General features: G+C 32.4%; 1 protein-coding gene across 1 annotated transcript; it reads left to right on the forward strand.

Annotated features, from left to right (window-relative positions):
• The first annotated feature begins 4167 nt into the window (after positions 1-4167).
• On the forward strand, positions 4168-17019 carry LOC133176447 (ciliary microtubule associated protein 1A-like). The gene is made up of 4 exons (XM_061311571.1): positions 4168-4706; positions 13063-13167; positions 15411-15521; positions 15763-17019. Exons 1-4 carry the CDS (start codon positions 4643-4645, stop codon positions 16242-16244), a joined length of 762 nt encoding a protein of 253 aa, XP_061167555.1. The 5' UTR covers positions 4168-4642; the 3' UTR covers positions 16245-17019.
• The last annotated feature ends 260 nt before the right edge of the window (positions 17020-17279 follow it).

A 17279-nucleotide genomic window follows, 5' to 3' on the forward strand; every position in this document is an offset into this window, starting at 1 on the left:
CCGTCTGTCCGTCCGTCTGTAAACTTTTCACATTTTCAACTTCTTCTCAAGAACCACTGGGCCAATTTTAACCAAACTTGGTACAAAGTATCCTTGGGTGAAGGGGAGTGTAAATTGTTAAAATAAAGGGCCAAGTCCCCTTCAAAGGGGAGATAATCAAGAAAAGACAAAAATAGGGTGGGGTCATTAAAAAATCTTCTTCTCAAGAACCACTGGGCCAGAAAAGCTGAAACTTATGTGGAAGCATCCTGGGATAGTGTAGATTCTAAATTGTAAAAATCATGACCTCCGGGGGTAGGGAGAGGCCACAATAGGGAATCCAAGTTTTACATTGAAATATATAAGAAAAATCTTTAAAAATCTTCTTCTCAAGAACCACTGGGCCAGAAAAGCTGAAACTTATATGGAAGCATCCTGGGGTAGTGTAGATTCTAAATTGTTCAAATCATGACCCCCGGGGGTAGGGCGGGGTCACAATAGGGAATCCAAGTTTTACATTGAAATACATAAGAAAAATCTTTAAAAATCTTCTTCTCAAGAACCACTGGGCCAGAAAAGCTGAAACTTTTATGAAAGCATCCTGGGGTAGTGTAGATTCTAAATTGTTCAGATCATGACCCCTGGGGGTAGGGCGGGGCCACAATAGGGAATCCAAGTTTTACATTGAAATACATAAGAAAAATCTTTAAAAATCTTCTTCTCAAGAACCACTGGGCCAGAAAAGCTGAAACTTTTATGAAAGCATCCTGGGGTAGTGTAGATTGTCAATTGTTCAAATCATGACCCCCGGGGGTAGGGCGGGGCCACAATAGGGAATCCAAGTTTTACATTAAGATTGCAGGTTGTAAGATGCATCAAAATAAAAAATGCGAACTATACTGCAAAAATTGTAAAACTTCAATTTGTAGCAAATGCATAGCATCAAACAATCACTCTAACCACATATTCGAGGAAATTTCTGTTATCTACGATAAACTTAAATCAAGCCTTAGGAAAGAGAACCAACAAAACGAGCGCTACATTACTCCAACATATGATAAGATAATATCAGACCTTCAGTCATCATTAGATACTCAAAAGAAAAGTTACAAGAAGCTGAGGGAAGATGTTAATTGAAAAGCAAAGACAAAGACTTCACTCGGAGGTAGATAGGTCAATACAAACACTCCTCCATTCTGCGGATGTAATGGAAAATGGAGACATGACTGTCCTCTCTAGGTCTCTTTCTGAAATGCAAAATCGACGCTCTGACATTCAGCTGGCTATAAAAGAGAACCAAAAGTTGGAGAGTGATTACGATGCTGCCAGCCTAATGGAGTATTCGTCAAAGATGTCTGAATACCTGCGTATTCCATCTTTCACAGAAGTGACTACACCGAGTTTTATGCCACACGTGGTAAAAAGTGATGTTCTGGCTAACATGTGCGGAGCCTTGATTCCAAGCACGAAAACAAAAAGGGATAGTTACTTGATAGAATTTCAAAAACAGAGGCGGAAGAGGATCAATAACCTTCTATTCTTTATTTTTCAATAAACAATACATTTACAAAGAGAAGAATACCTGTTACACCATTTCTGTCGATTGTTACAAAGCTTTGCTTCATGCGAATACTTCGCGATCTGATCCATCCTTCCGTCCTATTGTTGTATGTGGTGTCAATTTAGATTTTTGTGGAGCACTGCAATGTCTAGTAAATTGTAGAAATAGTGGAAAACTGCATTTTTCAGACCTTTGACGAGTTTATTTATTTATTTATTTTTTTTTATGGCTCACTTACCGTTTTACTTTTTTTTGTTCTAACTCTCAGCTTTGAATATTTTGGACTTTTAAAAATTTTAATTTAAAAATTCAAAAAGAGTGTGTTGTCTATTCTTATCACATTCCAGACAAGAAAATGCTATTTACAGGAAAACTGCATGGTTTTGCACATTGCCTTGGAAAATCTAGGACTTATCATTAAAACTCTACAAGATCGCAATTCCTTGATAAACGTATGAAAACAGATGCAGAATCTTTTATTGGAGCTCAGTGTCCATATGTCGGACAGTGTTTGTTTGTTTGTTTTAAGTTATATCGTAAACGCAATGCATAATGCCACTGTATTTTTATTGATTGTTTAATACAGTAGTTAAAAGTGACATATAGGCTTAATTAATTGTACGTTTCAAACATTTCAATGTTGTGATTGTAAATAACACATGTCACTTTAATTAACCATTTACTTACTTACATAAAACTTTTGTAAAATAAATGTCATACCTCACACTTCGTTATGTCTCTACAGGGCTTTAACACTCTTAGCAAAAACCTTGTGGAAGTCTCCACTGATTCTCAAAAAAACCTATTTAGACTCCCCAGAGATGCTTACGAATTTAAATGTCGTTAATGACTACCATTTATGTATTTACTTATTCAGGAGTAGAAAATCTTAATTGGTACACGGATATCGTATATTTGAGGGGAAAGTCATATGTAGTTTATACCATATTTAAATTTTGAGTTCATGCACTCCAATTATGTATTTTGATATATCTAGTGCACAGATTTGTCAAATATTTTAAGAAGTTTTAGGTATTAGTTTTGTTGTTTCAATGCTATTGTCCACATATTTCTTCGTTGAAGATTAGATTGTACTCTTCTAGTAAATATTTGTAAATAAATTGTTGTTTTTGAAGTATTATACAGGGTCAAATATGTATTTCGTAGATTATGACAGTTTGTTTTGATTTCAAAATGCCTTGTATGATATATTAACTAACCCAATAATTCAGCTTAAGGGGTCTTAATTAACAATTATCCGCTTTTTAAATACAATATCTCTGCATTTAAATATTGATAACTTCGTAATGCATTGTTCATGTAAATTTGATGAAATGCGAATAAATGTTTATGTGTTTTGTTGCTTGTATAAAGATAGCTGTAAAATTTTCCTTCATGCAATGATTGCCTCGGTCAACTTGGGAAACCCTATATTCCATTTTTCTATAGGTACAATATATATGAGCAGGATAAACAATAGCTATACATACATTGGTCACTACGATTTTGATTTTCTATAATAATTATCATCCACGAACTTTCTATGCCAGTGATCTTATGGTTTTTAATTTGTCGCAGAAATGTCATTCGTTTTTTATAGCCTCTTGAGTCTCGCATATAATAAAGTGTATTTTGCCACTTAAACAGTGACTACTGATTCGACCCAAAAGAAACTGTTTATAAGTAATTAAATATTGCATACATTTGTTTTTCTCTTTTTTTTTTAAAGAAAAGAATCTCTGATCAATGTATATATTAAAAAAATTGGATCGCATCAATGCGCTTAGCGTAAGTGCAAGCGAACTCCACATTCTATTGATGCGGTTATCAAAAGAATGTTTTATCCAAAAAGAATCAATTATTTTATAGAAATTAAATGATTCATAATTACTCATTATGTCAATATTTTTTTTTCATGGATCGCAGTTCATTTCTCTTCCTTTCGGTATTTCTGTTAAGTCTCTCATAAATTTATTAGTACACATTGATTCAACACAAATCCGCAAACAGATCAGTCGGATCTGATTCAACTCAACTCCTCTCGATTCTTGCAAGAATAATAAGCCGTTATATGGACTCATGTATATTTCAACAAAATAAAGCACATTCGATAAATATTACTTCCGAACAGCTGTTTATTAACAACTTTCATTGACATCGTGGTTGTCAAATAGGAAATATGAAATATTTGAATAAAAAACAAAAGAAAAAAATCAGACCTTTTTTAATTTTTTTTAAAATATATTTATTTTTTTAAATACTTTTAAAAAAGTATGTATAGATCTATCAATCATTTAAATCATAAAATTAGGAAAATGTACAAAATTGTACATATGTATTCTTTCAGTTTATCAATTATTTGCATCAATAAGCATAGATAACTAAGATAACATCTAGATATAGTTGATTATTACATTGTTCAAATCATCGAATGACATTGATTGCAGAAATGTAAAATTCTGGTTCCTGTTAATAAGTTAATCGGCGTTCTCTTATGACAGTATTCGATTTCTTTAAAGTTTGTTTTTCCCTCTGAGTGTTTAAAAAGATTTGTGTCGTATCAAGATCGACATCGGTCCCTGTTGATCAATAAATCGGATTTAAATACATAACGAAGGTGGAATAATAAATACGCGAGAGTGAAATTTACCTTTTATAGCGGTCGAGCAATTTACAGCCCGTAATAGGCACATCAATATTCTAACTTTTACCATTCTGCATAGTCGTGTTAATTTACGAGGGAAATATACACTCTCGTTATTACGTGGTCCCGGGGTTAACATGGAGCGGAAGGGATCGTAGTGTCTTCTGTAGCGTCCTTGGTTACCGTGATACTTACAACGTTATCATTAGTGGTGTTCCGAAAGGTCTTCGCGCAATGTGGCAAAATGAAAACACGATGAATAATTAATACTCAGAGACAACATAAAGTCGCCGAGGGACATAGCACTATAGTATTATATTATATGCATAATTTTCCGTCCAACAGAGAAATTGTGACCTTTTCATAGCCTCATTATATTCTATTGTGAATATCACAATCGGTGAACCATCTTTGACGAAATATTAATATTTGGGGAAAATAATTCAGAAAAATTCATAATGGCTCCGGATATTCAAGAAAGAGGGAAAAGAAAACGAGTTTTAATTGGTGCAGAATATACTAGTAAGTATATAATTTATGAATTCTAATTTCTGTATATATGCATTGGCATACTTTCGATAAATATTAAACTCTACCAAAAGGGAAAAAACGTTCTAATCAGGATTTGATTAAACCAAACTGAAGTACAGGTTTGTAATTAATGGCAAAAAGAACCAGTGCCAAAAGTTTATGTTTAGAAATAACTTTTGTCCATATGAACTTGCTCCCATTACTTGTATTAACTTAGTTCTTTTAAGTAAGCGTCTCTAACAAATTTAAGAATATTGCCTTTCAATATGCCATGTCAAAATTTATTTATTTATTCATTCATTTATGCATTTGTTTATTTACAAATGTGTGTAAATGTTAAAAAAGCATAAAACGAATGTTTTCAATATCTACACAATTAAACACCTGCGCTTGTTTATAAATCAAACAAATGGAAGTTGGTTTTTTTAGGTGTCTGATAAATGAGAATAAACATTTCAATATGTTCAGTAAAGAAAAATAAACAAAGAAGCAAATCAAAAGATATCGATGATATTCTCTTAGATCTTTAGTTTCGCCCGAGGTGGCTTTTATTTTCTTAAATCCCACATTGGGTTTTTTTTTCGATATATTTGTTTTATCCCTGGTGATGATTTTCCGTGCTTTAAATGCCAATTTGCCATCTTTGTACCAAGAAATAACACTTTGTATAAATTTGAAACACTACTTTTTGTGTGTGTGTCTAACGATGTCAGTTGTTTGCACAGTTTATTAAGTAGTTGAAACATTGAGACTAAAACTAAAAATTTTTGAGAGAGAGAGAATCTAGCATATTCTAAGCGAAAAATTCAATTGTATGTAGATTTTTATCATGCAAATTCAAAATGACGTACATATTCAGAGAGAGAAAAATAATGATTGAATCCGTTATTCACAAATATGGAATGTTATTATAATGGGATCGTTTTTTTGCTATTATCAGAGGAAAATATTTAAGCCCCTTTTCTAGTCGTCGACAATATTTAAAATGAAAGGAAAATGCAGACAATTTTTCTCTGCATAAAAAAGACATTGTCCCTATCTTACAATGTATTATCATTAATGGACCAGACTCGGAGTCATTTAAACGCACAGGAGATTTTGCTTTTGTTTACAATCTCTGTAAAACTCATTATGAAAATCTAACACCAATTATAATTTGTCAGGTATTAGACGAAAACCCCTGGTTTAGACTTGCACAATATCAAGTTCTCTTTTAAGGTTTTTCGTTCAATAAAAGCTTGCATAAGGTTCAGAATTTTGGATGTCGTTGGATAGAATATTCTATATGAATGTAGTGAAGTTTTATTTCACGCAGACATTAAACAGTTCAATGTAGTTTTACATGAAAATTTGTGAAGCTGTATTATTACAACGCCTATCTCTATTTACGCAAATCCATAATCTGTACACTGGGCCACGATATACATTTTAAATACTCCTAGTTTTCATAGAGTACATTGAATGAAAAGAAAGACAAAATCACGATGTATTATGCACGACACAACTCAACTCTTTTAATAAGCGAAAAGAATTTGTATAGATAACGGGTGAAAGAAGAGGACCATACTCTGAACTTCGTTATAACGTTCAGTCCGTAGTTACGTTTACATAATTAAAGAAATCAATTCAACATTTAACGGGGTGCGGAAATTGGAGTTCGTAAACGCGGAAAGATAAGGATATATCTTTATATTTTTTTAAACGAACATTTTTTTTTTATCTGAAAATAGACGCACTTCTGAAAGGGGACATTTCTAAACGTTTAAATCAATTATTTAGAATCGAGCAAATATAGATTTCAAAACAGTTAATACAGTTATTCCCCAGGACAGCCCAAACATGGAAACTTCTCTCTCTCTCTCTCTCTCTCTCTCTCTCTCTCTCTCTCTCTCTCTCTCAGGTATCGTATATTTCGTATGACAGTAAAGAAATAAAATTGCCTAACCCTTAACACACAACATGGAGAGAGTCAATAAGAACCTATAATTAAGCCGTTAACCTCGATTACTTTATGTCAGCTACATACCTTTTATAGATTTAAATACTGCATTTTGAATAAACTGCTACAATAATATTGAGTCAATCCCTATATCCCTGTATTAATCTTTAAGTATAAAAGAATGCATAGATCGGGATTTAAGAGTTTACGAGTTGACCCACTTTGAATTTTTTAAAATACGAAGTCTACTTTGAAATTGTTAACAATATTTTACGAATATTAAAGAAGGTGCTATAAACTGGATTTTATTAGATTAAAACTTTATATAAATATAAAAGTTAACAAAAATCAGAAAGCGCTGTGCTTCTTGACTGGTGATTATTCTATTGTTACGTTCTATTCATATGAACTTGATGTTTAAATTTACATGTAAACAAACGTGTGTAAGATATTTAAGAAATCAACCATTAACTTAAAGAATATAACAGAAGTAGCACGGACGCGATAGAAAACATGCCGAATTTCCTCTCTCGTGGACGTTATGGAAAGCCTGCTCAATGTGGATCCCAATCGAAATATTTTTTTTTCTTTTAGGTCTATATAACGCGCAATTTGTCAATACCAGATGTAAAAGAGCATGTTTATTACTTCTAAATCAATCTTTTACAGTGTTCTATATACCATATCTCGCAATCTGCGCCCAATTTATTACCTAGTGGAAAGCACTCCCAAAGGATATAGATCTATATATACGTGTAGGTAAAAAAGTGTACCGCCTTCTCCGTAAAAAATCTATCAGACAAATTGAATTTTCTTGGTTTATATCGCTTTAATTTGCATTCAACTATAAAGTAGCGAATCTTATTTCATTAGCATTATTATCTCCATGTTTATTGCTAGCAGAAAGAGTCAAAATCCAACTTCCTCTTCAATAGTTATGTATTATATTCAAAGAAAATTTCGACTAGTTACCTATTGAATTATTTATGATTTTTTAAATTCCACCGTATGACCCTCTTTACGGGAAAGGGAATATGTTCTTTTTCAAGACACCAATCTCAGGCATGAATGTCTTAATTCGTAAACTTTCATATACTCGGGATGTGATATTAAATAAATTCAAGAAATTAAACAAGACAAGAAGTTTTGTTGATGACACATGGTCATTAATGGGTGTCTCTGCAAATTTTGAGGAATCGGGGTCGTGATAAGAGAGGTGGTAAAATTGTGTCTAGCAAGTGTCAGTCATGTAAGTACAGTACATCTATATTTGTTTAGATTTATTATAATTGCATTTTTGACATATCCACAGCTCCACGTTTACTTATATTTTACATGTTTTCTGGTGAATTTCGCCTTAGGACACACGCAACGTACCTTACCTATACTGATGATTTTTCAAGATATTCTTAATTTGAAATTATAGTACTAATAGATGTTCGCAGACAGAAAATCAGCATGCATTACCAGGGGTTTTGAATAAATATCAAATGATGATAACTCTTGTATTATTCAGAGAAAAAATATACAAAAATTACTAAACATATACTGTAGATGTTTTTTCATCCAAATTTGTTTTAGAATAGGTGAACAGCACCACATATAGACATTTAAAAAAAGTAGCACACAGGTCCTTCGAGTATTGGAACTCTTCAACTCCAGGGGAAAAGACAATAATGTTCAAACTACGTTGCGTATGTCCTTAAGTTTAATTTATAAGAGGTTGAAGTATAACATGATGTTTCACATTTTGTCCCACTTTCTGTACATGTGAAAAACTCAGTGATGGAATCAATGATAATATCGTATAACCATATGAGGGGTAGAAGACGGGGTGTGCTATCTTGAGTTTTATATTTCTATAGACAATGTATCCAACGAGCTTTTAAATACCGTCTCCATTCAAAAATCGTATCGCCATGTTTATCATCACATCATTGACCAATCATCTCGCACAATGCCAAGTCTCGCGTTATCTTACTGATTATCGCAAACACGTCAGAAGTCAAATTTACACCTTTAAGAATTTTCGACGCTTTTTCAAGTCACGTAATGGGTTCGCTGATTTGTAATCAAGTGTGTATCAATTTAGTTAAACAGAGTCATGGAAGTTTACCAAAATCCAACGGCTGTTTCCAGCCTTTGCTATCGCAATAGGGTCTCCCCTTGTAACGCTAGTCTTGTTTCAATAAGTATTCTCTAACAATTAAGTTCTAGGTGCAATCGAATGATTGGCAAACTTTTATTGACAAAAAGTATTGTTTAATTATAAGTATGTTTACGTAGTGTAGACTTTCTTTTTCGTACAAAAGTATGTCGGTTGCTACGTATTCCATCATGACGATTTAGATCTGCTGTGAATATTGTTGAAAAAATAACTTTCCATGGAGCTATAATTACCATCTTGTTTTAGTTCTCTTCTGCGTCTTCAGGATTTAGAATTTTCATTATACAGTGAAATAGGCAACAATGACATAAATTCTTCTAACATAGTAGAATATTTCCAGACCAAGTAGTGAACTTTGATAGGACAAAATGCCGAGATACTTTAAAATGGAGCCCTTAGTGGCAAAACCTTTAAAAGGTAAAGTAACAATATATTTTTTGTATCATTTATTTCAGAGTGATCTTAACCACCACCTCTAATCCCCCCTTCAATTTAAACAAAAAAATAGGAAATGTGGAACCCCACTTTCTCTGTCCATCTCGAACTTGCATGGGAAAATGACATCCTGAATCGTGATCACTTGGTCACCATTTCTGACCAAAGAATGAGATAATTCCTGAAAGAAATTAAGTTGTGTTCTTATCGTGTACAGTTGTTTTAAATTATATATGGGTAAAATTTTAAAGTCCCTGGCACATATATCAGTAGCAAAATGCTAATGAACAGACGAATGCTTTACCTCATAAATACCATTAACAGATAGAGAAATTCGGCATGTGGACATTTAAACCTTTTTAGTTTACTTTTGATACATCATCAAATGAAAAACAAAGGAAACAAATGTTTAGTTGTATGTAGGTATTAGTTTAAATGGAAAGGTGCTTGTCCCATCATATTCATAAAAAAGGTGACCTTGACATATTTTCGATCCGCTCAAGTAAATCACAGTGGCACATCTTCAACCTCCAAAATCGATGTGCACCAAAAATTATTTTAAAAAAAATTGAGCGTTCAACCTGTACACCTTCTTGCAATAATCACCTTTTATATTAATCTCAAGTCTGTCCTAAAATACATATAGTACCTGTCCAGCATTTGATTAGGAAAAAAAGAAATTGCACTTTATTTTAAATCGTGAATTTGTTTGCAAACAGCTTTTCAAAAATTGTGTGTATACTCACTGTGCTTTCAATTGCCGACATTGCACGTTCAGTAAGCACCTAACATGCTTCATGTTTGTCAAAAAGATTAATTGCAATAAATAAAACTATTTTACAAAGATTTCTTTGTGAAATCACGTTCCCTGCTAGACGCGACATTCTATTATGCTTGGTAAAAATCTAAACTTTAAGCGTATTTTTTCGAGAACAAACTCATATCTCAAGAAAAATTGCAGTGAAAGGTGGTAAAAGATGCATTCTATACAAAATCTGTCGGTAAAGTATATAACATTCTATCAATAGTCAAGAACATGGTACTTGCGTTTAAGAACAACCGGATATTTGTTTGAGTGAGCGCTCTTCATATGTGTCGTAAAAAGTACTACTACGTACTTCTCTGTTTTCGTTTACAGAACATTAATCAAAGATAAACTTTAAATTCAGGGTTAAATGGATCCAATCGAAAATCTCTAGACTGTTTGATAGTGAAAGTAAATATCAAATAATTACAAGGGTCCTTTGCCTGTTACATAATACTTCGTGTTGGGGGGTTTTACTCGGTCGTAACAATGAGATTAAAACATACCTTATATGATGGAAAGCCTTACTTCGTTCAAGGCCAATAATGATTGATTTGATAAATGTCCTTGTCTGGTAATTGATATGTTTTAGAATCAAACAATAATTATTCAATAGGGATGATCGATAAAAAGGGATTTTGGTGAAGCAGGGTTATCATTCCCACATGTGATTTGTCCATATTCCTAAAGTAGCTTGTAAAAACCTTCATCAGCATTCAATTACACATATATAAACATACATGTATATACACATATATTAAAATTAAATCCAAGATGAACAAACAAGTTCACATTTATAATTATTACACTTAGCGCTTTCGCCGTGAGATACACATATATAATTATATTTATGTATACACTGATACACATATATACAGCCTATACAGTCGTTTATTTTCTTCATCAAAATGAATTCAGAACTTTTTTCCAAATAAAGAAAATATTTTTTTTATTCTAATCAAGACTTCCATTCCTTAAGAGAACAAAATAAAATCAAACGAAAGCAATACATCTACAGATAATTATTATGTTGAGGTGTGCACCACCCCCCCCCTTTCCCTTTCTATCAGTATTTCATAAAAGATTCTTACTGATGGTTACTCAGTGTGGATATAACTGATAACGCTTCGATAACAATTAACTAGTGCATGTGCACGCGTCTTTTATATTTAAATATTAGAATAATCAACTGGACATGGATATTTATAATGTGTATACACTATGGCTATATAGAAAGGTCCAAAACAATTTATTATAAGATAATTTTATGATATTTTCGCATTGAAACATGTTTAATGACATTAAGAATAAAAGATATTTATTCGCCCGAAAATTAAGTCCGAAAGAAAGTACAAAGCTATTTTTACGACTGAAATGAAATGACTATAATGAAAGAACAAATATATGTGGACTCTGTTCAAAGCATTGAAAATACCATTCACAATATCGGTATATATCGAAGCACGTCAATATTTTTCATAAAGTTTTTGGTCTTTTATGCTTTAAATCTTTCAAAACGAAGACTTAAATCGACGTTTTTAAATGGTAAATATTTGCTTATAGTTAAACCACGTATATGAAGGCGACTTTTTGCAATGTTCATCTTTTGCAAATTCTTGGGTCAATATTTATTGAAATGATCAAGGTCATTTTTTTCTATCAATACAATACTTATGTTTGGTTTGGAGGTGTTGTTTTACAATTTCTATTCATCTGAATCTTTAATTCTCGTAGGCTTAGATATTTATCATCCACAAAAAAAGTTTGAATTTTGAAAATAAAATATTATCCCTTTCGATCGATTTTAAAATTTTCACTTCACTTTCAAGATTCATTCTGTCCAGTTCTTTTGTATAATGTAATGAGGTACATAGGTACCTTGTAATTGATTATCATTAAAAAATAATCAGAAAGTTCATGCAGTTTTTATTTGGAAGTACTTTGTAGAGATAAGACATGTTCGCACTTTCCGAGGTTACACTGATTATGTAATATTCATATACGGTGTGATAAACCTAAATAAATGAAATTGTGCACATGAAGCATGAATTTTTCCAATAAAAGTGCATCCCCATCTCTCTCTCTCTCTCTCTCTCTCTCTCTCTCTCTCTCTCTCTCTCTCAATGCCAGTGTAATACCATGTCCTAAAAATCAAGTTCTTATATCAAAACTCACAATTGTTGCGGAAGAAATGAAGCTCAGTCGGTGGTCTATATGCATGGAAGCATAAATATTTTTTAATAAGTTTTTGTTTTTATAATTTCATCAAAAAATTTCCAGAAACGATACGGGAAAGTTTGAATATCCAACTTCCTATAGAATCGTCTCAGATACAATGCCTTCCTCAGTAGTTGAGCTTATGTGTTTGAAGAATCGACACATCTCTTAGCTACAATTTTATGAAGTTAAAGAAAAATCAATGAATATACTCGCGGTATTTCTTTTTGTATATGTTTAAAAGGGGGTTTTACCAATATTTGCTGAATAACAGTGATACACATAGAATTTTCATTATCAATAATCTTGAATTCTTCCTCGGCTGTGAGGGGCCGTGCCAGATCAATGGCTGACCATTTGACAATAAAAGGTTTTGATATCAAGGAGATATTGATTTATCTTTATATTCATTGCTCATTTTAACAAGTACACATGACCCTTTTTGATATCATTTAATGATTGTATTGTTAAGTTAAAGGTACACTGTTAATTAAGATGCTATTGGTTTGTATTAAAAGACATAAATTTTGAAGTACAATTCAAAATTGCGAAAAAGGTTGACATATGTACATGTATGATTTGTTAATCTCTACGCTTTTTATCACATTGCTTTTTTTCAGGGGTTGGGCTGACAGATCGACGATTCTCTGCACACATACATTTACATTTAAATATTTTACAGTTTTGAAGATGGGGCTGGCATGTGTTAAGCAAAGATATATATAGCAAGAATTACATTAACAATTTTATTTGTAATGTTAATCATTTATTTTCTGATTGACAGGTCCTGGACCCGCCCAGTACCAGCTTCCCACAACCGTAGGACAGAATGCAAATGACAAGACAAAAAGGTCCACACCCTCTTTCTCATTTGGGTCTAGGCACTGGGGTAAGCTAGAAATCGAGTCAAAACACAAAAAATTGAATAAAGTTTTAAATACGAGGAAGATATTAAGATTCACATGCACATGGGATTTATACTTTTACTAAATTGCCCTTATCACCAAAAATTGCATGCTTAATAAAAAGATCAAACAATCATCATCACCTCTTTTTTTTTTTGCATGTTTATGTTTTATCCACTTTGTGCATGCTTTTCATATATTGCTTACACATTAAATTTGAACAATTAGATTAGAAAAAAGCATTAAAATATGGTCGCACTGTACTATATTTAGATAAACCCTATTTATAGTAATCATTTCATAGAAATTCTACAAACATGGCATATTTCAAATTAGCTTATTGCTTGATTTTAGAGAAATAATCAATTATAAGTTACTGAATACTGGTATAAGTGTCTCTGTTTCAACAACATGATGAATGAAACGTAAAAGAAAGTAATCATGATTAAATGGATATACTTTGTATGCTTTTAATCAAATTTATTTAAATTTCCCGCGCATATAGCCAAGAAAGGTATGACGTAGTAAGCTAGATGACGTGGTGATGGTGTTCGATTTGTATTCTTAGTATACTAGATCTTTGGTTTGTATGTTGTAAACATTTGTATCAACTCTGTATGGTAAAATAAGTATATGTATCTACATGTATATACACAAGTTTCATTTTCTATTTGCCACCATAAGATATGTCTCTCTTCTTTTCTGAAATTAATCTATACATATATTTTTTACAAAATAATACTTTACCGTATCGGGCTACTATGTTTTCTTTATCAAATGGATAAATAACATATATCAAGTTGTTTCTTTTACTATATATTTACCTGGGAATTTTTTTTTAAATTTTATTTTTGTATACATAGACCATGCAATTGCTTGAAATTTTACAAACTTTTAATTGCCACTTGGTTTATGTGGTCGATTCCGTCTAAAAGTCTCTGTATATCATTAAATTTTAGTATATAAAGAAATGGAGGAAGGAATCATGTTATAAGGGGGTCAAGTTTTCCAATTTATTCTCTAAGAGAATAATCATGAATGACTGTTACACTAAACTTTTGTGTAATTCAACAAATTGAAAACTACTAAGTGTAGCAACCTAGATTAATATAAATAGGTTTGAATTCGTTGTATTACAAAATTAATATGTATGAATGTACATGTAACTACTGATTCATGTTGGGTTTTTCCCAAATAAAATAACATTATTAGTTTAAAAAAAAAAAATACTGATTTGAATTGAACATATTTTATTGTAATGCATTTTCAATGGGATTGAGCACAAGTTCTTAAAACTTATTTCACCCTCTCCCTACATGAAAAGTCTATAAAGTTTGAGTTACAAAATATTGATCTCAATTGTTTGTCGTTCAGCACAGAATTCATAAGATGATGTATTAACATTTTTCTTGCTCAGTCAAGAATTTATCATTTAATTATTTGTACAAATCCTCGCACTGCCAAGGATTCACTAAAGTGCATTGTTAAATTAAACCAAATAATTCATCCTTAATGACAATCCGTATTTAAAGCATGCAAGCATTAACTGTTGTGCAAATAAACGGTTTTCTTTCTTTATAATAAGATATATAAATCGGTTTATCTTAAGAATGCATTTGTTACGGAATAGAATTACATAGAAGAGGATTGCAATGAAAATGGTAGACAATTTAGAAGAGTCTGTGCCAATTTAAAGCTAGATTTTGTGTTCTTTTGATTATTTTAGTTTCTCACTTTGTTTACCGTTAGCAAATAGAGAGACGCTGACAACATTTTCTTTTAGTAAGTGGGGGTATTTCATAGACAAAGACGTTGATTGAGTGCACATTTCAAATTTAATAAATAATGAATGACAATGCGTGATGCGACACTTTTTCTTAGGAAATGGTTCTTAACTTTCTTAAAATGTCTGTTTGTCTCTCTCTCTCTCTCTCTCTCTCTCTCTCTCTCTCTCTCTCTCTCTCTCATTGTTAAATCTTACATATTCACGTATTGAAAAGGCAACTTGGAGTTGTCTCCTTTGTTTTACAGGTAACGCAAGTTCATAATATGCAGTATACATTGTAGTTTATTAAATTTTACATGTATGATGAAGAAAAATTGTTTTGTATATACTGTTTCACATTTATTATTGTATTTTTCTGTATGTCCCTATTGCATCAATTTATTACTTTATTACTTTAACATTTAGGGGGTATATTTTCATACAATATTTAATTATTTTTAGAATTCAAAAAAGAGGGTCCTGGGCCAGCTTATAACATCGACAGTTCATTGACGTCTAGGGGGAGGGACATCAGACCCTCCTTCTCCATGCTGGGGCGTGCCAAAACACCAAGTAATTTATTTATATTTATTTAAAGGATTTCAACATTTATTATCCATATTAATTTTTAAGGATTTTTTTGTGCCTTGAAGAAAAATTAATGATTATTGAAATTAATTAATGAAAAGAGAATTATGATTCAAGTTGGTAAAGATATTGTTCACAAGTAGCTTATTTTCAAAAGCTTTATGCATACATGTATGTGTTCACTTAGAAAATTAGAGACCAGAATATTTTTATTTTGTCTCTTCAGAGAGAGATGTAAGTCCGGGACCCGGGGCATACAATACAGACAGAGCACCCCTCAAGGAGAAAAATGCCCCTCACTACTCCATAAGTCCACGAACGTCTCCCCGTCGCGTCGACGTTACCCCATCACCAAACATGTACGCCCTACCCTCAACGATAGGACCCAGGGTCCCAGACAGAAAAGGAGGAACACAAGCTGCCTTGCTCGGTAGAACAAACTATTTGGATTTTTCAGCCGATCTTGCGAAAACACCTGGACCTGCCAAATATGGCGCCCTTCCTCCCTCGCAGACAAAAAGAAGAGCACCGTCGTACAGCCTGGGTGCGCGGGCTAAAACACCAAGGGACATTAACAACGTTCCAGGGCCCGGGAAATATAGCCCAGAACATGTAACAGCCCATTTAGACACCAGTCCAAGATATCATATAGGTGTTCGCCATTCTCAGTACATCATGCCTGCTGTACCGTTAGCAAATGTTGATTGATGGTATCGAATTTAGCACATAAATATTGATTATATTACACTGAAAGTTCAAAACATTTATACAATTTGCAAATTATCTAGCATTATTTGATACAACTTTGTTTCAGCCACTATTAAAATAACTACCGCTATTGATTTGCATTCTCAACCACTATTGAAATAATTATTTCAGTAGTGGGCGCAACATATATTTTGTTAGGGGTTGCAACACAGCCTACCAACTAAATTACTTCACTTTATTTATGTTTGCGTGTTTTATGCTTTACGTACTGAAACACTTTGTATGCTTAAATCTCCTATGGTTTTGAGTCCATAACAGCTTCAGTTCCTCCTACAGCTTACATGCAAACGATTGGTACAAGTACATTTTATAGTGGTTTAGAAGAGTAAAGGAAACATTTCTCTTTTTAACAAATGTATAAAACAATACTTACATCTATGGACAGTGGCTCACCTCAACAACCCCCCCCCCCCCCCCCGAAAAAATCCCGACAATACACAAGAAGACGGATTATTTTTATATGCATGAATATTGTCAGGATTTTAAAAATTTTTTTGGTAGTTTTGACCTGATTCTATGAAAAATAGTCTGTGAGGGAAAAAAGCCTGATATGTCCTGCTTAATTTTTCAAAGCTATGAAAATGTAAACTTTTCTCTCTCTCTCTCTCTCTCTCTCTCTCTCTCTCTCTCTCTCTCTCTCTCTCCGGTCTTACTTTTATAAATTCTAGCTGATTCTGTGATATTGTTCAACTGGAGTATTGTTGTTGAGGAGTTAACAGGAAAAATTATACATATATGTGGTATAAAAAATGTAATAAAAATATTTTCAGCCTTTTAATCTTTTTTGTTCTAAGTGCCTGATGATAATTAGAGATATAAAAAAAAAATGCCCTAATGGGTGGTATTGTTCACTTCACCAACATTTCACAAGACTCGTACAAGTGACATGTACTTTAAATAACCAGCAATAATTATCTTTAAATTTCATCTTCAATCACACCAGTATTGCAAGCATTACATCTTTCGTTTCTTAAT

The sequence above is a fragment of the Saccostrea echinata genome, unplaced genomic scaffold, assembly GCF_033153115.1.
Source record: "Saccostrea echinata isolate AGI-Se365-2 ecotype Australia unplaced genomic scaffold, CSIRO_AGI_Sech_v1 ptg000075l, whole genome shotgun sequence".
Classification (NCBI taxonomy): Eukaryota; Metazoa; Mollusca; class Bivalvia; order Ostreida; family Ostreidae; genus Saccostrea; species Saccostrea echinata.

What these genes read in the sequence shown, in the direction of transcription:
- LOC133176447 (XM_061311571.1), top strand. Translation starts at nt 4,643, where the DNA reads ATGGCTCCGGATATTCAAGAAAGAGGGAAAAGAAAACGAGTTTTAATT. An exon ending in AATTGGTGCAGAATATACTA is followed by an intron (nt 4,707 to 13,062) that starts GTAAGTATATAA and finishes TCTGATTGACAG; the next exon opens with GTCCTGGACCCGCCCAGTAC. An exon ending in ATTTGGGTCTAGGCACTGGG is followed by an intron (nt 13,168 to 15,410) that starts GTAAGCTAGAAA and finishes AATTATTTTTAG; the next exon opens with AATTCAAAAAAGAGGGTCCT.